Source organism: Rousettus aegyptiacus, unplaced genomic scaffold, assembly GCF_014176215.1.
Source record: "Rousettus aegyptiacus isolate mRouAeg1 unplaced genomic scaffold, mRouAeg1.p scaffold_m13_p_3, whole genome shotgun sequence".
NCBI classification, from domain to species: Eukaryota; Metazoa; Chordata; class Mammalia; order Chiroptera; family Pteropodidae; genus Rousettus; species Rousettus aegyptiacus.
The window spans coordinates 126,442,214-126,464,639 of record NW_023416306.1 but is presented as its reverse complement, the minus strand read 5'-3'; the positions used below and the strand labels follow the sequence as shown (position 1 = coordinate 126,464,639).

General features: G+C 32.4%; 1 protein-coding gene across 8 annotated transcripts in view; it reads right to left on the bottom strand.

Annotated features, from left to right (window-relative positions):
• The window catches only part of TCF12 (transcription factor 12), a 286,947-nt gene that overhangs the window by 35,303 nt on the left and 229,218 nt on the right, over nt 1-22,426 (bottom strand). For 6 of the 8 annotated variants that reach the window (XM_016160437.2, XM_016160436.2, XM_036238494.1 and 3 more), the window contains 4 exons: nt 5,956-6,061; nt 4,776-4,915; nt 4,366-4,510; nt 3,967-4,031 (listed from right to left, as the gene is read on the bottom strand). In XM_016160437.2, the coding sequence (XP_016015923.1) occupies nt 3,967-4,031; nt 4,366-4,510; nt 4,776-4,915; nt 5,956-6,061 (456 nt within the window). Of the gene's footprint in view, nt 1-3,966; nt 4,032-4,365; nt 4,511-4,775; nt 4,916-5,955; nt 6,062-16,237; nt 16,974-22,426 lie in introns of those variants that run through there. The other 2 variants (XM_016160441.2, XM_016160442.2) reach the window with 2 other exon arrangements.

The window sequence follows — 22,426 nt, the reverse complement described above, 5'->3', positions numbered from 1 at the left end:
TATCCCTTTTATTTTCATAAAAAGGATGTGTATGTGGGAAGAGGAGGAGCAACACAACATTAAAAAGGCAAAATAACAGCCTTTTAGATCACAGATCATTTCATTACACTTTACCTCTGTATATTTATTTTATTATCAAGTAACAAACAAATTATACTTATTCTATATAGAAACTGTTGTGCTACTTTAAGAAATTCTAAACATAAGGTTTTATTTGACAAAGAGTAATCTAAATCAGGCATACGTTACTTTTTGTACTTTCTGACCTTAAAGAACTCCTATATTGATGTTTGGGGAAAAAAAGAAAAAGAAAAAAAGTCAGTCATTTAAAAATGAGGATGGGGAGTGATTCAGAATCTAGAGTATAAACACAAAGTAAGAACTCATTCTGCATGCAGCCGTGGTCCTCCTACTGTTAAATGACCAATGATGAATAACTCCCAATACCTTCTGCCAGGCTTAAACGGTAATATGCCTCATTTTACTGCAACAAATGAGGCTCCTCCTCCTATCAGTCATGGTCCATTCCAATCAGCAGGGTGCCAATAAGCCAGAGGGTAATGAAAAGGGCCTCAGACAAAAAAGAAACAATGGAGAGCTCCCAAACCGAACCCTGGAACTGTGGGCCCAATTTTTTAAACACCACAGTGCACATTTCAGTTAATCTTTATTATGTTAATGTTATTGAGTCTAAGGAACAAAGAAACTTATTTCATGAATTACTTTTAAACGTCAACTTCCTTGAATTTCCTTCCCTTTTGTTAGAGACTACTGACCATTTAACTATCCAGATTAAAATTCTCTCTCTCTTTCCCCTTCCCCCACCCCGTCTCTGAGGTAGAAAAATCAAAACATAAATTATCACAAAGAAGTCTAATATAATCAACAAAGTTAAACAGTTCTCTTGTTTGATCTCCTCTAAATTAAAGACCAAGTGTTTTGATACGGTATTAGGCACTGAAATAAACCAGATGTTTCTTCCTCTATATAACTCTCCATGGGCACAATCTTAAAGGGTTATTGTCTGGCAAATGTTCAGGGAAATACATTAGAAATGGCACGGATACCCAGATTTTCCTTTCCTTCTATCTATCCTAGTTTATTATCTAAACTAATGCATAATCCACAAGGCTTTGGGAACTTTGTGTAAATACTTTCATGTACAATTCTCTTTCTAGCTATCCTGAGATTAAGACCACAATTACCCAGGCTTAAACCTAAAAGAAAAGAACCTTTGCAAATGTATTATCTGGCCTTACATGTTTAATCACACAGTATTCTGTGTGCTCTTTAATACCTACACTGAAGAACAAAGGTTGTACCCTCTGATGTTTCACACATGAAAGACCTTCTAAGACATATATCAGACAATTGAGGATCTAGAAATAATTTGTAGTAACAATAGCATGGTGTTTCACCATCTAAAACTAGATGCTATATTAAAAAGTCATATTCTTAAGAACTTAACAAGTTCAAAATACTCATGGTCACCATTTCCGAAGATCTATAATACATAAAATAAAATTCTGATACGTTTGTCAGACTCTTAAATGTAATCCTCATAGAATTCCTTCTTTTCTTCTCTCCTAATCTTTCCTATCCCCAATGTAGTGTTTTTGTCTTTCAGTACATTCTGAAAGCAGTAAAGTGAATGCGAATCTGTAATGGAGTTAGAGAAAGAATGTATTTGGAGGAGGTGTCCAATGGGGAGGGGGACAGCAGATGGATTGAAGGAAGGGATTTGAAGTGTGCAGACTATGGCATGCAGTGATGGAGCAGATGGAATGCATCACCGTCAGCTATGACAGACATGATTTATGGAATGACCTAGCAGCTCTTGCCTAGTAACAACATAGGATGACAGAGCTGAGTTTCCATGACAACAAAAGCCCACCCACTAACTAGATTAAACATTCTTCCCTGGCTTCTACTCACAGTGAATTTGGATTTTCTTTTCCAAATGCCAACTGGTTGGCTAGTATGCTGGTCATAATACCGGATAACAGTCAAGGCCTTGAAGGGTAACTGGAAAGGAGTTTGAAGGACCACTGAGAATATCACAAATTCTTGCCTACCTATGTGCCAAGATTCCTTTACATAAGTTTTCTTTGAATAAAATAAACAGAAGATCTTTTAGAAAAAAAGCCCCAGAAATGCACATTATATTTCTAAAAGTTGGCTAGAATTGAGAGCTCAAATATTATTTGTCCTCCTACATGTGAAATACTGCTACTGGATTCCTTCAGAACCAGCAGAAAGAATATGACAAGCCAATCAAATATCTGGAGACAATCAAATTTAATATTATAGAATAATTTTCTTCCTCAGTAGGTAGTTTTCATCAGGTGGGAATAAGTCCAAAAAAGTGGGACAACTACCTTTAATCCTTATCACCCTGTAAAACAAGTTACTGTAGCACTGCTCTTTCAGAGTAGTTAAAGATCATCGGATCAGGGTTTTCATCAAATATATATGGGCTTTCCCTTTACCAGCTTAGTGATCCCTAGGGCAAGCGACTTAATCTTTCTGAGCTGAAGTTACTTAACCTTTTAAACCTTAGTTCTCCTTCTGCAATATGGGGAAAATAATGCCAACCTCACAGGTTTTTTTTTTTTGAGGATTAAATGAAGCATGAAAACACTTGGGAACGTATATAGCACCTAGTAAACATTCAAATTATAGCTGATATTTTTGTGGGTTTTGTTATCACTATTTTTGTTATATAATGCAAGACTGACTTCAACAAACATTTACTGAGCTCTGTTTTGTGCAGGGCTCCATTAGGTGATAGATGAATTTGACTTGGCTTCATTTCTCAAGACACTTGTGCTCAGCCGCAGAGAAAGGTTTATCTACAGAAACCACATACAAAGAGGTTTACCTCCTTAAATGTTTAATAGTTGCTTCCTATTAATTACTCACACATTAAGTGGTCTGCCCTCCCTATGAACAGTAGCAAATGTGTTTGACAGAGTTAACTGCCTGTCATAGGAAATATAAGACTACTCTCTGTGGGAATTCTGAGAGGCATATCATTCAGAAGGAAAAAAGAAAGAAAAAGCCTAAGGAGAAACTTCAGAAAGTACAAAGGAGAGTGCCTCTTTTAAACAATTAGATTTGTAATCTCTGTGGATTACTGGTAAATGCTCTCCAAAAAAACTTCCAAAAGAAAGGATTTCAGTTGTAGTGTTTTAAGAATCACATATTAAAACATAACCAATGCTTTAAACCAATGCTTATTAAACCAAATAATTGCTTTGTCATTAATGTCCTGATGAAATATAACCTAGATGTTCAAGAAAATGCTATAGAATTTCTTTGAGTCAGTTTTAACTCAATTTAGCATGAATTCTTCAAAGAATCTGGCTTTTTAGGGGGAAAGCTCTCATTTCCTATTTCTTGAATGAATCAGTTGCAGATGGTTATTTTTTCCTTTTAAAAAAATGTAAAATACTACCCATCTTGGAAAAATCCCTTATAAAAGCACTTCCTTCTCTAGATCAGAAGAATAACTGAGTTGTCTTTCTTGGTTCCACTTGACTGATTTTAATGGGAAACTCGCTAAGTATATATTTAAAATAATAAAAACATTTAATATTAATATCAGTCATCTGTGCTCTAGGTTTTACAATGTCCAAATTTCTCTTCCATCTATATCTGTTCCATCAAGACAAAGACATACATTTAAATTAAAGTTAGAAGGATAGACCTTGTGGGAGTGTTCTCATGAGTTCTTTTCAGTAAAAGGCAAAAGATTAATATGATTTAAAGAGAATTCAGAGTATCTCATGAGTTATTTTAAGGGCAGCATGAATCAATACAAATTAAGAATAATGCTAAATGAGTAATGAAGCTGAACCTGTTATAACTACATCCTTTAACTATGACACATATTAACCACAAATATAATCACTGCATTTAGCAGTGTAAACTTCATTCAACAGAACATGTAAAATCAGTACTCACAGATGCCAAAGCCTTTCCAAGTGCATCACCTGTCTGTGAGCTTCCAGCAGCATTCCCTCTGGTTCCTGAATATTTCAAGTAGGAAAACAAATCAAGAATTTTAGCAAGCTGGCATGCTGTTATTTATTTTTTTAGCACTCTGCCATTATTTCAAGGGTGTTCTCTACTGCTATCTCACAACTGTCAAAATAAACTAGCAAATACTCTGTATGTGTTATACTTAATAAGCTAAGGTAAAGATGGGTTCCTTACTAGTTTCTACATTAATGAAAATAAAAAAGTTTCTTTTCTTTCTTTCTTTTTAAAACTCTATACTAACAATATATATAGAAAGACATGGGGTTTACTGTAAATCCCCAAATAGGTTTTACGGAGTTTTGCCAATCTAAAAAAGCTCACCTAGAATGCTATCTGATCCATTGATGGGAGGAGTGTGTGAGGCAGCAACATAAGGTGAACTGCTGGTACTGCTGCGATGAAAGCTGGACATTGGTGGAAGACTCGTGTTTATGTCTGTTGGTGAAACTGAGTGTGGAGGATAACTCTAGAGAAAGGGAGAAAGAGACACAATCTATTAAAATACATTTTCTGAACAATACACACATGTATAACTGGACAACTACTATCACAGGTCAAAAAGAACATCACAAGTTAGCAGCTAAAGAGTGCTACTACTGTCATTTATTTTTTAAAAAGGCGTGCTTAATGCAATAAACCTAGAAGTATTGCAAACTTGAGAAGTTTTGGCAGAATCAAATCTTATACTTGTAATCTAAAAAGAAACACCCTAGTTATGTGTTAGAGCTTACCAAGCGGTCATGTGAATGAAGGCTGCCATAACTACTGGATTGAGACATATGTGAAGTGGAGGTCCCCAGAATTCCACCAAAACCAGGCTGGCTCATCCCATTTGATGAACTCCAAAGGTCAGAAGAATTGTGGGTCCCATCTAAGACAGAAATATAAAATCTTCCTTAGCTAAAAAATTTTCTTTTATTTTGATGATGCTATAAAAATTCAAAAAGTACCCTCCAAATATTTTTTCCTCTCCTTTCTTCTATCTATAGTTTTCTTCCCTACAAACTGTATAATTACTATCTAAGAAGAAAGAATAAATCTTTACAGTTAGAGGGGGAAAAACAGGTAATCCAATCTAGCAGGCGGATCATTATAAAAATCCTCAAAAAATGTAAATTATATGAAAGATAATAAAAATTCCAAATTTGGGAATAGGTTGAATTTAATTTTGAGTTAAATGGCATACCTATAAATATACACAAAAAGTCCTTCATCTATAACAAGCAATGTACATTACAGCAAACATTCTGAAACTGTGGAATAAATAAGTTTCTCTAATAGTAAACCTAAGTAATTGATAATGACTATACTGTAGTCAGCCTTTAAACGAAATGTGTTAGCAATGACTTCACTCACCACTGTAAAGTCAAGGAACCACTTATGCAGTAATTTACTGCTCCCATAGTATATGCTTCCCATACTCTAAAACCACAGGAGACCAAATAAAAATAATTTGCTAGGCATGAATTAAAGGAAATGAAACACTTTTTCTACCTGAACAAGTCTTATTCTGTTTTATGATATTCACTTTTATTTATACTGATAATTCCAGGAGTGATATGAATCTGTAACCTAAACTAGAAACTAGAGTTGTTAAAATCTTTATACATTTAAATCCTAAAATAAGAAAGAGTAATTCTATTCATTTTTCTCAATTGAAGTCCTTTACAAATTTAATCAATACTAGGTGAGGCACTCCAATGGTTTCCTGGATAGTCCAACTGCAGTCAGAAATGAAAAATAGCACTATAAAACTTTACAATTAATTTTAATTTATATCAGCTAGAAATACCTAGATAAATCATGTCTGAATTCCTATAAAGGTATTCTCTTTCCTTATGACTTTAAATTATTAGCTAATATACAATAGGCAACTGCTGTAGCATTTGAAAACTATTTGGTAGTACTTACCTTGCATAAAGAAAGTGCTAGCAAACATACTGGTTGGTGGCTTGGGAGATGGATAACTAGGAGATTCACGGTTGAAATCTTCTGAATTTGGGGATGGTGCATATACCTTAAAATAGAAAATTTAATTAAAATCTAAATTATGATCATGTCACATATAAAATGAGAGCTACATATACAAATGACCACAAAGGCCTATCTAATAATATATAAAGACCACAAATCTGAAGAACTGTCTAAATCTACATATAATAATGTCTAACTTGGTTACTCTCTACATGTTTGTGTTTAACTGATGAATAGAAAAATAAACTACTCCAAGTATTCCCACAATGCATCTTTTGTGACAATTATACCAGGTGTTTGAATAAAGTCATAAATGTTGACTTTGTTTATAAAACACAAATCCACATAAGCTTACGATTCAAAATGTGATGGTCGAAACGAATGTCTTTTAAATATAGCACAAAATAAAATTTGGTTTCATAAAATTCATTCTTATCACTGTTACAAGATTTATCAAAATCAAAATACTAAATCTTAAATGTTACTATCTTTTGTTACTATTAAAAGATGACCGTGAAAGGTACAACACAATTGTTCAGAAACTTCCTTAATTTAGTAGGGTTAGCAAAATTAAGACCAAGTTTTGCTGGAAGGTTTTAATATTTTAATTTCAAGTAAACTTTCAAGTCTGGCGCAATTTTAAGTAAAATCTCATTTAATTTTTCAGAGCAATATTAATTTCCTTTGGTAAACTTTTGCTTCAGATAAGCAAAAGTATGAACATTTTGAACTGGCAAATGGCCAACACTGTCATTTCTCTAGAAAACTAAATGGGCAGCCAAATAACCTTAATAATCAAAACATGATCAAACCATTCTCACAATGACTACTGAAACCGAGAAGGAAAACAAATAACATTTAAGGTAATGCATGGTCTGTAAAAGTAAATCAGGAGATAAGAAGAATGGAATAGTGTTTTATTGTGAGCAGTGTTGAAACATAATCCTTTTTAGTTTGATAAGGGTAAGCCCATTAAATTTCATTCCAAAATAAAAATTCTAAGTGTTCACTTAAGTGGAAGAAAGTAATTACCTTACTAAAATTATGGGAGCATGTGTAAAAAATCATGTTTTTTGCATAAGTACAGAAAATTTCTGAAATTACATACAAGAATTAGCGGTTACTAACTTGGACTTAAAACTGGGAAGGAGGACATTTACTTTATGCCCTTCTAAACAGTCTGATATTTTTACCCAGTATATATTTCTATGCATCAATAAAAAAGTGGAGGAAGCATGCAATGAGATTAAAATGGAAGTCAAATTTTCAAATTTTTTATTTGCATAAACTATCATTTATATTCATTTAGTCTTTCTTTGAGGCACTAACTAAATGTAAAGACTTCTGCCAAATTACCTAACCTGCCAGACTCAACTTCCTCATTTGTAAGATGGTGCTAACAGTACCTGCATCAGGGGACTGATGCAACAATTAGACAAGATAACACATGCAAAATGTTTAGAACAGTAACCACTGAGTATTAGCTAATAGTATCATCTCTTTATTATTCTTACAGAAGCAGTTATACCACCACATATTACCCCTGGTCAGTCCTATTTCTTAGCTGTCTAATGTGATCCTACAAATTTACCCTAAATAAAAAGTTAAAAAGTCCATTTTTAGTCTTCTCGCTAATTATGTTAATACTTACACGGGTGTATCTTTTTAATGGAATGGTAATCCAGGTTAGTTTACTACCTTTCACAATCCAGAGGTAAACACACACACTTGTGGTACCTGAGAAGTATGGGACAAGGTATATTCCTATGAATCACACCCAGAAGGATTCTACTCAGAGGAATAAAGCAGATAAAATGGTTTTTCCATTATACATATTAGGCATGTTTTTCTAGCTTAGTGCTTGCTATTACATAAAAATATTGTTCAAATGAAATATTTGAGTATATACAATAGTGTTTGGTTGTAGGTTCAGAGGCAGGAAAAAGTTTTTAGAAAAGGAATTTTGCACTTTTTCCCTTTAATTAATTTTCAGTGTCTAAATTTACTACAGCTAGATGCCCTCTGTCCCCTTTATATGCAGATTTTCCCAAACTAGGCTGAAATCATTAATAAGGAAAAATGGTAAATCCACACACCTAGCAAGAAAATACAATAACAATAAAATTTAGAAGAGAGCACTAGAACATTTTTTTTTGTCACAAATGCTTATTGACTATACACACCCCTCAGTGATTTGAAAATATGAACTATAAAATTCTCTGACTCTATACAGGTTATAAATGGAAACAGTATATAATGTAAGCCTCCCACTGTTAATTATGAAAGGTTTTGAGGTGTGATTTCACACAAAAAAACCTACATAATTTATCAGTTTAAATTTATACATAATTTGTCAATTATATTTCTTTATCCTTATTCCATACATGATATACTTACACGTTAAAATATTTAAATGGTTTGCAATTACAAAAGCAAGTAAAAGGATAAACCTAATTTTATTGATTTAAAAATCAGTGTCAAATAAAGAATATGCTGATCAGATAATGGTTGATAAAGACTGTCATGGAAAGCAAGAAAATCAAGACATAAAGCAGAAGAGACTTGCTTACTTTTGTAAAAATTTTTAAGCTGTATGCAGAAAACAGGGGCTCATTTTAGAGGTAAAGTTATTTTTAATGTTAGCCTTTTATAAGCAGACTTTGGAAAAAATAAATAGACTTTTGAAGGACAGCTCTTTAAATGAAAATGGTAAAAACCAAATTGCTCTAAGTTTATCATTTATTTCCTAACATAAATTCAAAGTTTGTATCATAATAACAATGTTTTGAAAAACATGGTTCTCAAAGAGGCCAATTTAACAGCATTTCTAACACAGGCCAAATAACTTTACTTTTGGTATCTTAACCATAGCTTGCAAAAACATAGATGCAATGTTATGAAGCAGCAGTTGTGCCAGTCTCGATTTTTCAGATCAAAGAGTTCTTACGGCAAAGCGCAACTGATGTGGTCTCAAAGACTTTATTAACTCCAGATGTAGGGAAATAGCCAGCCAATTCCACAAAAAGAGCAAGTCTCTTTTAGTTACAATCAGTACTGGCCACAAATTAAAACCAGACTGCTTATGTCATCTGATCACCTGCACACAGATGCCAGTTTTCTTTTCTCTATTTAATGATCTAATCATACATTTAAATCTTAAGTATGATTTTATATCACAACAAACAATCTTAAAATTAAGAGAAAAGAACATATATATGCTTTAAGATAATTAAAATCTACCAGGAGTCTATTTTAAAGAGAAATAGAAACAGTTACAATTAAGTAATTTGTGATGTTCTATTAAAATGTGGGAAATACTTAGAAATTATCTTTAGAATTCTAGCCTCCATTTCAGGTCAGGCTCACAAGAGCTATCATGGGACTGTCTTTATTCTTTCCCAAGCATTTATATTTTCTCCTTCAGGAATGACGATGAGAGAAATCTGAGTGGTGAATAGAACCATAATATTGATTCCAACTTGAACGAATATATAACTGAAAATCTAACAGTACCTCCCTTTCACTGTTAAGTCTGGTTGAAAAGAACAAATCCATATTAATATCTTTGACATTCTTATTCCATCCACCCAAACAGACTTTTTAAGAGTGATAGACTACTTCGCAAATGAATATTTACTCTTTATAGTGATCATGAAATTATTCTTGGAATGTAGTTCATATAACCAATTGGTGTCAAGTTAGCAAAAACAGATTCCTTTTTTTCCTGTTTGGATAATTCAGTTTAGTCATATGGATAATTCTAAATTCAGGGAAGCCCACTTTCTGTTTATCTCTGGAGGCTGGAGCTGTGTACAATGCTCTTGATTTCAATGCATCCTTCATATAATTAATATTGGAAACATTCATGTAAGGCAGGAAGGCATAATGATTTTCTGTTATTGAGAAAAGATGCAAGGAAGCAGAAGTTTTTGCTAAAAATATTTTTTTCTTTTTATCGTGTCACATCAAGTAATGAGTTAAAAGACGATGTCATTTCCGTGCTTTTTATAATAGATTCATAGCTTGTGTGGTGACTGATATTTTTAAACGTCCCAAATGATGTAGAGATGAGTTGGGAATTTTCTTTAGTATGTGAGAATAGCTATATATCTTAATTAAAATATCCCTCCACAGAAAATAAGAGGAATGCTTTAGATGAGGACTGTCTGATAGGTTTCTGTGATGATGGAAATGTTCTGTATCTATGCTGTACAAAATACAGTAGCCACTAGTTAGTTACACATGACTATTGAACAGTTCAAATGTGGATAGTATGACTGAGGAACTAAATTTTTAATTTTATTTTAATTAATTTAAACAGTCATGTGACTATTAGTTATATAGAATAACACAGATTTGGATCATTCTTTCTTATCTGGCAGTTTAAAATTACATAAATTATTTTGAAAGAAATATTCTGGAAGTCTCATAACCTCCAAGGCCTAAGAAAATCCAAATCAGCCCAAACTCTCAAACATTTTGGGAACACTTTTAGTAATCTAGAAAGAGGAAAGATGGAGAAGCCTATCCATTTTTCTGAACATGCACTAACACCGAAATTATTACTGAGATTTCATTACATTTAGGCCTCTAGTGGTTCTTTTGTCAAGATGATTTGAATAATGTTCTCTTTAATTTCCAATATATAACATATCATTAAATGCTTTAATTCATGCTATCATGGACCTCTAATATGTAAAAAATTTATTATAATATAATCTTCAGCACAATTGGTATCAATTTACCAAAATAAAACAAAATCGTTTGGCTAACTTATCCCTACCATCATAATTTTAAAATAAAAATGTAAAATTATAGTCAAGAATACCCACTTAATTTATCTGATATTTTACATAACTATATTTTGTATTAAATGACAAAAATTTTTACATAATCTGAGGTCCTAAAACCTGAAAAAATATAAAAGTCTAGATTACTAGAAAAAAAGAAAATGCGAACCCAAGTCAAATCCTATTTTGAAAATCTGTAATTAAACCTCTGGGCCAATAATTTTTAAAATACACGCTTAAGGGTTAACATTCAAAAACTAAGGAAAAAAGTGATTATAAAATTTATTTTTTACTTATTGTTGATTAACCTATGAAAGTTCTGCATATAGTACAAAACAAACAACAGCTTCCTGAATTTTGTAGGACCTGAATTTAGGAAAAAAAGAGGCTATTTAAAAAAGAGTAAATAAAAAAAATGTTTAATATTTATAGTCACTGAGAATAGCATTAGAGGAAGTTAAAGAAATTCCCTACGAACAACTTTACGTTGATTTTTCTGATCAGTTAAAAAGCACCTTTAACATAAATGGCAAAATTTTAACATTGCTGAAATTTAGGTCTTCCCCCTTTCCTTGTTCCTTTTCTAATCAAAATTAAAAAACATAACCCAAAAGAAAGTCATTAAAACATTTAAATAAATCTATAAAACAGCAGTCTATTTTTAAGAATTTCCCATTATCTAAGAACACACAAATGACAGATTTGATAAACACCTCGATGCTCTTGGTATTTTAGTATTATACAAAAATAGCAAGCTTTGTCATAAAAAGTCTAATCTACAACTACAATTTTTAAGGTAATTCCAAGCTCAAGGGAGGAAATATTTAGATATCTGAATTGAAACCAAAAGGCATTATAAACCAAATTGTCTGAAGTATAAGGACTAACTCAGGGACATACAAGTTATCTCTATGGAGATTCTTTTCACCTAATTAGCCTGCTGAAAACATAATTGGAATTTCTATAAAGAAGATAAATATATGTTTATATTTGCAACAGTTTCATAAATAAAAGGACCAGTATCTTTCCCTAAGGATTTCCAGAGACATGTTTAGGGGTGAAATAAAGTAAAATGCCCTTTCTAACAACAGCAAGAAAAAAGAATTCCAGTTTTAAGTATAAAGCAGCTCAAAATCAATTACTACCTTTGCTGTCTAACAAACATAGTTGAATATTATTGGTTTTCCACTGTGAAAAAAACTTCTCAGGTAAGTCAAACACATTTTTTTTAATCTTATGTTAACATCACTCATCATATTTTATCAGCTCTTTATTGTAACTGCTATCATTTTTATAATGACCACACATTTTCTCCTGAGATATAAACTATGGAATTTTTAAGAGACTGAGTTTGAAATATGTATGTTAGAATAACAAACTAAACAAATCAATGTGTGTCACTTCTTACCTACATTTTAGAGAAATTTAAGTCCAACAATATAGCACGTGATCCTTTTCTTCAACATGTCCATTGACTAGTGGAAAGGGAAACAAATTTCTTTCTAAAACACTGATGAAGCTCAGTGAGTAACAACATCTTCTTTGGGTAGGGGGACTACAGTTTTAACTTACTGGTGTTTGTGCTCACTTGAATGAAGAAAAAAGGCCTTTTTGGATTTATAACAGGAATATAGTCTCAGATATTTTTGATAAAGGGAAAAACAATCTTAAGTAGATTTATGCTGAAGTCCTTGTCATTCAATGTCTTTAGTATTCTATTTTCAGAGAATTTTTAAATGACTTCATGTTTTCCTCCTCATACATGTTAGAGTTAACTCTACTGGGCCCACAGACAGCCTGGAAATTTGAATTAATTTAATTGCATTTTTTTCCCCTCTCCTCAAGTTAATTAGCAATAAATCCCCAATGAAACAGATATGTAGCTCTATACATTCTCCCATTTGTTTTAGTGCTTTTGTTAACTGAAAATGTTTATTTGAAAAATAAGTCTTAGAAATATTTACAATACAGTTTTAGCTACCTGTCACCTCACTTCTTATGAAAATACAAAATTATGTGAGCAGACAGGTACTAAAACCATGGCAAAACCAAATTTTAGTACCACACATTCTAGTGGAAGGGAAGACCTGCTAGTCTAATTTCCTGAGTTTTTAAACATATCTAGGATACTTGTAAGTTCTTCTTAAAAAGAAACAATTTGTTTAATTGATCAAATTAATTAGCATTGAGAAAACTGTTAGTCTGATCATATATGCAAAATATATTTATTTGTAGGAATTAAATAGGGTTTACTATTTTCTTTCCATTGTAATAATATATTTTGATACAAATGGCAGTAAGGATAAATAAAGTCTGGCCCTTTGTTATGGATACTAGTTTACTTGCTCTTAGGTGCTATAAAAGAGAAAATCTGCTTCTGGAAGAGAGACCTGGGTTCAACTGTAGCCTCAGCACTTACTACTGGGTGGGGCTTGACCAAATTACTTCCTGGAACCTCATTTTCCTTCTGTATAAAAGGAGGCCAGAAACAGACACATGACAGTGAATGTGAGAATTAAATGAAGTAAATAGAAAGTCTCTAGCATAGCTCCTGACACAGAGTGGTCCTTATAAACATGCCAAGTTCCTATCTCCTCTTTCCCAGATTCTATAACAACCTTAGTATTCAAAATGTGTTTCTAAGCTTGAGTTTTAAAACTTGGATTTCTGTGTTGTCTCTAATAAGATTGAAATAATCCCTTGATAAGTTAAAAGAGCATCATGTCTGTAACTTGCAGCAATTTTTATACCTGGAACACTCTGTAGCATCTTCAGTTCAAGGCCTAGAAAATGGAAGCTGATCAGATCGGATGAAGACCAAAACTCCAGAATCCTCTCTTCTCAAAACTTTCCTTCCTTTAACTCTAAGACTTTCTACCTTTCTGCATAAAGGACACAATTTAGTCACATCAATGAGAAAACTGAATATAGGCCAAGTTCTTTATATATAAGGGACTTCAGAAACCCATTATTCTTTGCTATTTTTAAATCTCAAAAAAAATTGATAATATTCACAATGGTTTTTAGGTCCTCTATCATAAATACATATTAATATCTTACAGTATGGTACAGAATAGCTAAACAAAAGCTATATATGATACAGAACATATTAACTCCTTCACTTTTCAAATAGTGGGGATAAATAGTGTTAAAATTTTTGGCTTTTCTTTTCTGAAAATAGATGCCCAAGCCTGTTATACTTCTAACAATACAATACGGCCACATAGTCTTAAATAATAAAATATAATAAAGCTCTTCTCTGGTTAATGTTTTTTCCCCTAAAGTCTGTTCAGTCTTATTATTAAAATACATCAAAATGCAATAAAATGAAATCAATGTGAACTTATTAGCATTTCAAAATATTAATCTGCTTTATCATCTTAAAATATATTGATGAAATGGGGTTAAAGGGTTTAAATCTAACCTGTTCATTATGGGAATTATATAAAAATTCTGTAACTCAAATGAGGAAGTATATTCCACATAGAGTCTGGAATTATTAATTTAAAGTACTAGTTTTTACTCTAAAGCATTGTTGGGTAGATACTTCCCAATATATACTAACACTAAGGTATTTACATAGTCTTTGGATAATTACACACCACATGATTTTCTTATTGAAGAGTTATAAGAGAATAATAATAATAATAAACGACTAGATAGAGGTGATGAAAATAAAACGCATATAAGAAAATACATACGAGACCAAGGCCTTACGATTTAGAAGACTAAGACAATGTATCATCTCTTTATGTATTTTTCAGGAACATAAAAGTCACCTCTGACCTATATCGGGCACAGGCTATCAATTTTCAGGCTATACTTTTCTACCATACCAACTCTGTCATCTACCGTAAGGCTGGAAATACTTAATACGATCAAAGCTGTTGCCCCCCCAACAATGTAGAACAAAGAGAAATGTTGTAATAGCGCGATCTGTGCTCTCGAAAGAATAAAATTTAAACTCAATTTGAGTTATGGTCTCTCTACTTCAGAGGTCCTGTAAAATTAATTTTACTCAACTCATATATACATACACACATACACACACGCCATCTTCAAAAAGACTACTTAAAATCAGAAAAAGTATTTTTGCATTTGAAAGACAATTGGTAAGAAAATTACAGAAGGATCAAGTAATTTCACTTATATTACCTCATTTACTTCTCACATTCTCTAAAGCTCCGCTCATATGAACAGTGTGAACACCTACTTTTTAATGAGTTTAAGGATATTTTGGCTTGATTATCATCTATTAAGAAAGCTTACTCAAAAGTTAACAAATGTTAACAAAGTCTAAAGAGGCCTTACCAAAGCAGTGATAGCTAGAGCCATATGCCACTTTAAAATCAGTAGTAAAAAGGGAAGGGACAAATGTATCTGATTTTATACCTATTTAAGAATATGTGATTACATTTTCTTTATAACTTCCAACATTAACAGTAAAAATGACTCTACTCCCGTCCAAAAAACCCCAAAAGGTCACTAAAGTCATTTATGTATTTAATAAGACACCTGAAGGATGTTTGGGGGGGGGGGTGATAGAGGAGAAAAATACTGAATTCCTGACATAAATCCAAGATTATTATTCATATAACATTTTTATAATGTTTATCAAATATCTTACAAAGATAACTCATATTGATTCTTCCAGAGAAGTTCACTTTCTCTTTAGAATATACAAAATCCTTTGACTTAAAGGTATTTGTTTTGCAGAAACACATTAATTAATACTAAGTAATTAAAAAAAGTCTTACTTAGCAACTCAGAAAGGTATTATTTTAAAACATCTAACTATGTGCTATAAACCAACCAGAAATACATTTTTTGGAAAATGTATAAATACATTCTTCGAAAAAGTGATTTATTTTATGAATCTGTACAGGGTCAAAATTCTAGTTTGATTGGAAACAGATGGTCTCCCAATAAAGTCAGGGTTTGGACCTGAAACTCCAAACAGGAAATACGGCCCTCACTAGCTGACTGCTTCCTTAATCATTCCCAGAGCTTCATACTTGTTATTTTTATAAATAACCAATATGACTTTCATCTTTGCCTTCTATCTACAAAGCATTAAATAATCCTCTCTCTGTCTATATACGTGTATGTATTTTATATAGAGATTATATGTTTACAACATAAGAAGACATTAAAACAAATGTACTTTCGAGCTCACTGCTAGTAAAGACATCAGGCATTAAAAATAACTCACAAATTCAAGTTTACTTTCTATACTTTTTAAAAATAAAAGTCAGCAACTATTGAATAACTATGTCAAAGACAACTTTACTGACACTATTTACAAAGAAATACACAATCTAAATGTATTTCAAAAATGATAAAACCTCATAGGTTTTAGTAAAAAGCAATTAATTTATACTGCTTTCCATTAAACAAACAGAAGTATATGAACAAAGAAAAAGACTTACCGTCTTCCCATTGTAGTAATACATCAAAGAATTGCTGCCCATTCCAGGGACAGGATAAGCACAATACATGTTGATTTTGAAAATGTTACTGTTAGCAGCTAATGCACACAGCTTCTCTCCAAGACATACATCCACACAGCCAAACAGAGTTAAGTCTTCAGCACTATGCATCCACACATGGATCTACTCAAAAGGAACTTATGCAAAACAGGACTGAACCAACTCACAGAGCAGAGAGGGAGGGTTTACGCTGGAAGTAACTTCCTTCAATTTCTATTAAGTCCTTGCATTGTGGAGGATACCAATAAGACAAAATTTGGAGTAATAAAAAAATACAAGTTACTTATAAATAGCTAAATAATGAAAAGAGGCATAGTGCCCTGGAGATAAATATCCCAAGTAAATATTAATTTTGTTATTTATATATAAAATTCTGTCTATCTATTTCAAAGAAAGGCAAACGGACACATCTGCAAATCTTTCTTTAGTTTTAATTAAATTAGAGCATTTGTGGCAGGGAAACCTAGCTTGCTACACCTCTCGCAACATTACCATCTGTCTTAGCCTGAAGTTGCTTCCAACTTTGATAAACATATGATCAAGCAATCAGGAATTGAAAACACTTAACCATGTGCAACAAGAATGATCCAGACAGTAAGAAATCACTTCCTGGAGAAAGTGGACGATCAAATCATCATTTTTTTAAAATGTAAAATCATATTAAAAAAATGAAAAGGATCACATTTTATGAAAATGTTCAACCCAAATATTCAAAAAATTATCTTGAAAACACATCTATTTTTAAAATATTTAATACAGATTTTTGGTTAGAAAGCCCCTTAAATGCCTCATTCATAACACTATCTAAAAGTTTATAATGGACTGGACTCTTCTAGAACATTTAATATGTACTAAACAATTTGATAATCAAATAGAAAAAACGAACAAGGTTTTGTTTTCCCTTATAAAAAAAGTATGAAAGGTCAGTGAATATAACAGACATTCTAGTTGATAAACTGAAAAAGGTTTCGTAGTCTTTTCTCTTAAGTTCATTATTGCTCTCAGGGAATACTTTATATATATTTATATTTTTTAATATATTCCTATTTTGAGGTAAATACTCAAATTTCTGAAAAAGGAAAAGTAATCTGTGGAAATGAATGTCTCATAGACTTAAAAAATTAATTATATTTAGAAATCAAAAGGTTTTAGATAGTCTGCAAATACACATTTTTCACACAAAAACACGTTTTGTAATTTAAAAAAATTTTAATTTGTCTTTTGGTATGGACAGAAAAACAGAATAGCAACTTTTCTTTTTTCTCATTTGCCCCAATCAAAATCTCTTTGTACTATCTCTTCTCCCTGTGCCTTGGAAGTTCTAAGGGAACCTGTTAATCAGAGGAGAGGGCACAGGCTGCATAAAAGGGCACATTACTTTTTTTTCAAAGACAACTTTGATGAAGCAGAACTCTTCTAACTTAGAAATATTCTAAATATTCTATAAGGGACTAACCTCCCTCCTCCCATTTTGTGGAACATATTGATCAAATTATAGCAATAAACTAAATCAAACAATAAGGCCAGTTAACTTAACAATGTTTTAAAAGTTGATGGTATCAGAATAACAATAAAACCTCCCCACACTCTCCAGATATAGAAAAGGCTAAGCAGCAGCTGCAAAAGAACATCACTGTACAGCAGACTATTAAAATGCCAGTCTGCAGAGTGGTTTGTAACTTCCTCCCTCCTGAGAGACCACAAAGACCCATTTCAATCCTTAGAGAACTGTGTAAAAAGCTTTGATTTACAATTAACAATGCCATGCCTTAAAACCATTCAAGTAAATTTTAGTCTTTCATACACATAATCTTTCTCGGACAGAACAGATATTCTTTTTTTTAAAAAAAGGAAAACCAACCATCTAAAACAAAATTTCTTTTTCCTCAACGATGTAAACATAACCCCCCCCCCCCCCAAACCTTACTTTTGAATAGAAATTGAAGAGAGACTGGGGTGGGAAGAAAGGGAGCCACAAAGCACTGACAATACCTCAACATTTTTTTCCTACAACCATTATCCCAACCAGAGAAAACTTTTATATATTGGTTAAAAAAAATCCACTTTAACAGGCTCATTTCTTTGGGGTCTGCCAGTAAAGAGAGAGAGAGTACAATGTTGTCTGATAAAACAAAAGCATAACATAAATCCAATTATGCAATCTTGGCTATTAAACCACAATGAAAACTTTAGTATTTCATCATTAGTTCTTTATTTTACAGGCAACTATATGATATCTGAAAGGAATAAACAAATATTCAAGTAAAAAAGTTCAGAGTAAAGCCAGACAGCATAATCTTACTGTTGTTCTAAAACAGTTTATTAAGCAACTAACTAGATAAGATTTGCTGTTAAACCTAAAACCTGAATATGAAATATAAACAGAGTTTAGTAATTAAAAGCTTTTGCTTCTACTCTTCATACCTCCTCTCAAAAACACAAATTCACTATCCAGACAAGTGTATTTAAGACTGCCCCCCCCATACGTAATACATTCACTGCATAACACTGCCTAATTGAGAGTGTATATAAAAAAGGGAGGGTGGGTTGGTATATATACAGATCCACATATATATGACATTAAACTCATTCTTCAAAAAGAAGAAATAAATCATCAAGAAAACTGATGGTAATCTAAATAAAATGTTCTCATATTCTACTGTACACTCTGGTACGGCCTTTAAGTTTGCTATTCCAAAATATTATGTTTTTAAAGTTCCCTTACCCAAAAGAAACCAAAGCTGGTTGATGTAGAGTCATTTTCTTTATCACAATTACAAATGATCTCTTATGATAAAGCCTTTTTTCTTGTCCTCTAAAATGTTTTGAAAAGAATCTAATTTAATCTATATAACAGCTGCAGCACATTTTTAAGGAGAATCATATTACAGGAAAAAATGCATATAGATGGATCGAGTATTGCTCTGGTCAACGCAGTTGTTTAATCGTTGCTTGCCTTTTTTTTTTTTTTTTTAAAAAAAAAAAAAAAAGAACATGTCAAGGGTTAATCCTGTGACTCCGTCTGACAAAATGAGTCAGCTGGAGACAGGGCAACTTTTTAAACCTGATTTCAGAGAGACATGCAGTCTGCACTGGAGTTCTAAACTGTCATGTACTTTTTACCCTGAATTGTTTCCACCCACAATTCCATGTAATCACTGTGTTATTTCAAGATTATGTGATCGGACTCAATATTCATGATACCTAGTCCAAAAATCTCAAAAATCACCATGTTTTATAATCAAATGAGCATAACTGTACATATGGGCAACATGATTAATGAAAATGTCAGAGAACCCTGAAAAAAATATGACTTGGAGCCATACATCTTTTATTAGCAAACTGATAATTCCTGGTTTGAAGATTATTGCATTTCTCCAATTTGCAAATATGCTTATCCCCTTCAATGTTTCAGGATGTGATATTTACTGCCATTCCGACAGTCATCAAGCACAAACCTAAGCTAGATAAGAAAAAGCTATAAAGTGCTTTGCCTAAGCAATTTACTTCTGTACTGAAGATTTAAGAAAAGATATTTTCAAAAAGATTTTCTAGCAACTTCGATTTACCTTCCAGGCTGCCATGCAAAAATTTCCTTTTTCCTTTTTATTTTTCGGTTGATTGGAAAGTTGGCAGATTTTCCTTGGGGAGTTATGCAATTTTTGTTGGGATTAACCATGCACTATTTTAATGTATTTTATTATCTACTGTTTATCTCTGATACACAGATCACTAGAACTCTCACCTATTTTTTAAACTATCCTTAAAGCAGTAATGTTTCAAGAATGACCCAAAATTCTAAAAATTTTTCAAAAGAAAATTTAACTAAATTATGTCTCTTGAATTAATTAATCGAGGCCAGTTAGTAGTTAATCTTATTGTACATTTTTCTAAAACAAGCCGGCTACATCCCGGTATCCCAAAAGGCCAGAAGATCCAGCTGGAAAGAGAAAACTCAAACTTGTTCACCGGATTCCTTATGAAAAGTTTCGACATTAATTCTAAGTTAATCAATTCTGGGGAAAAAACGATTTCCAGAGTGATAAATGAAGCCAAACAAAGATCACATGTGAATACTTCCACAAATGAACTCTACATTTTCCTAAAGCATAAAATCAGTAAATAACTAATAAATGATTGCTGATAAGGGGGTGAGGAATGAGGGTAGGTTTAAGAGGATAATAAGTGAGAGAACCTACAAGTGGGTAGATTGAATGCAAAAAAAACCTTCCCAATGCCCCCTCTTCCTTATTTAGCTTATAGGGAGATGACATGCGGGTGAATGCTGTCTCCTAAACGTGGAATATTTATTTAGCCTGACTAACTAAATCAGACACACCAAAATCAGACACAAAAATTCCAGGTTTTATAGCTGAAGATTATACTGCAGATTGTTCTGGTATATGCTGCTTTGTAAATAAAGCCATTTCTAAGTGTTCATGAAGTTGGTCTTCTGGTCTTTTTCTAGTACCCTCAAAATTTAGAAAACTAACTTTTCCAAAGAAGAAAACAGGAATACAAAATTTTAGTGAAATAATGCATCCCTCTTAAACCAATCCACTTTCAATACCTATTGTTTAAAGATTATGCTATTGATCTGTAATCACGTAGTGGAACTTCTACCTCAACAATATCACTCATCTTGCTGATACCAATATATCAGTAAAATGGCTTCTAAACATTGTATTTCCACTGTATGAAAATAGTAAAAATCAAAAGACCTCATTTTGTGATCTTTATTCGGGCGATACTCTGAAAAAATTGTCCCAATTATGCCTTAATTGTGAGTACTCAAATCTTAGCCAAACCAATAATCAGAGTTATAGTGGATGATATTGTAGACTGCTCTGAGTACTTGTAACTGTTTGGATACCGGTTGGAAATTAGCCTCAACGCACACATAAAACATACTTCTGAGAACACAGTAAAAACACATGCTTAGGTTCACAAATCACATCAAATGTCTCAAATGCAGAACATCAGATCTCAAGTTTGAGTTTTAGAAATGCTTAATGATTCACAATTAGAAAATACCTATCTGTATAGCCAATGGAAACAATCGGCTAAAAAAAAAAAAAAAAACGCATTTATAGGGCAAAAGAACACTTGTTTAACTCTCCTTTTGACAACCATATGACTATAATGAGCATATATAAAACAGCCATACCTCCCTGGAGGAGAAAGCAAGTAGATCTCTTTCTGAAGTAAATAAACAGTATCTCTCTGACATCAACACTAACAGAATTGACAGATCTTACAAAGCCTCTAAAAGGCAATGATTAGACACTCCTTCAAACGAGATAGAACTATAATTACTGAGAATATGTAAAACCTGAAGCAAACTGCATGTTTTTTTTTTTAACCAAAAACTCACAATGACACAGCACTTTCCTTTGAAAAATTAAAGGGAGGTTATCCTTCTTAGTAATTCTTGCATCTCTTGGCTGTCCATTTCTTTACCCACATGAATTGTAATTTGTCACTTTTCATTTATCACTTGAAATAACTTGGTAAGAGAATCATTAACTATGTTGCAACTTGCTAATTTTCCTGCAGATGGCTCTATAATCACAGGACTGCTTAATTGTGTGTGCTTAAAAAAAAGCAAACGATGAGGACACCCAGGTTTTTAAATTCCTCAATGAGCCAGTACTTTTGAAGAGCTTTCAAGACTGGAGAAGGCTTTACATTATTTACCTACTAGGCAACTAACAACAAAAGAACACTAAGCAAACAAAGCTATTTAAAAAAATTATCTGTAGAAGGTAAACAATTTGGTCTTGGGTCCCGTGGGTGCTCCCTTAAACAAAGTGCCAACCATCTTTTTGTTTCATTTTCTGACCTCTGCAATTTTTTCCTTCTGAGCTGGAGCCATATCCTTTCAATTTATGAGAAATGAAAAAGCACAACAAATTCTATTCTGTTTTTAAATTATTTTTAAAGATACCAGAAGTAACATCTGCATCTTAGTCCAGAGACATTTCAAGAATCTGCAATGAGAGGATCTAAATACCATATTATTTCTGGCCCCCAATCTATTTTTTGTGCCAGTAAAATTCTTGTTAGTGGCAGTAATTTTTTAATACTTCATACTGTTAATTAATTAAATATGGAGAGTCTACCAAATCA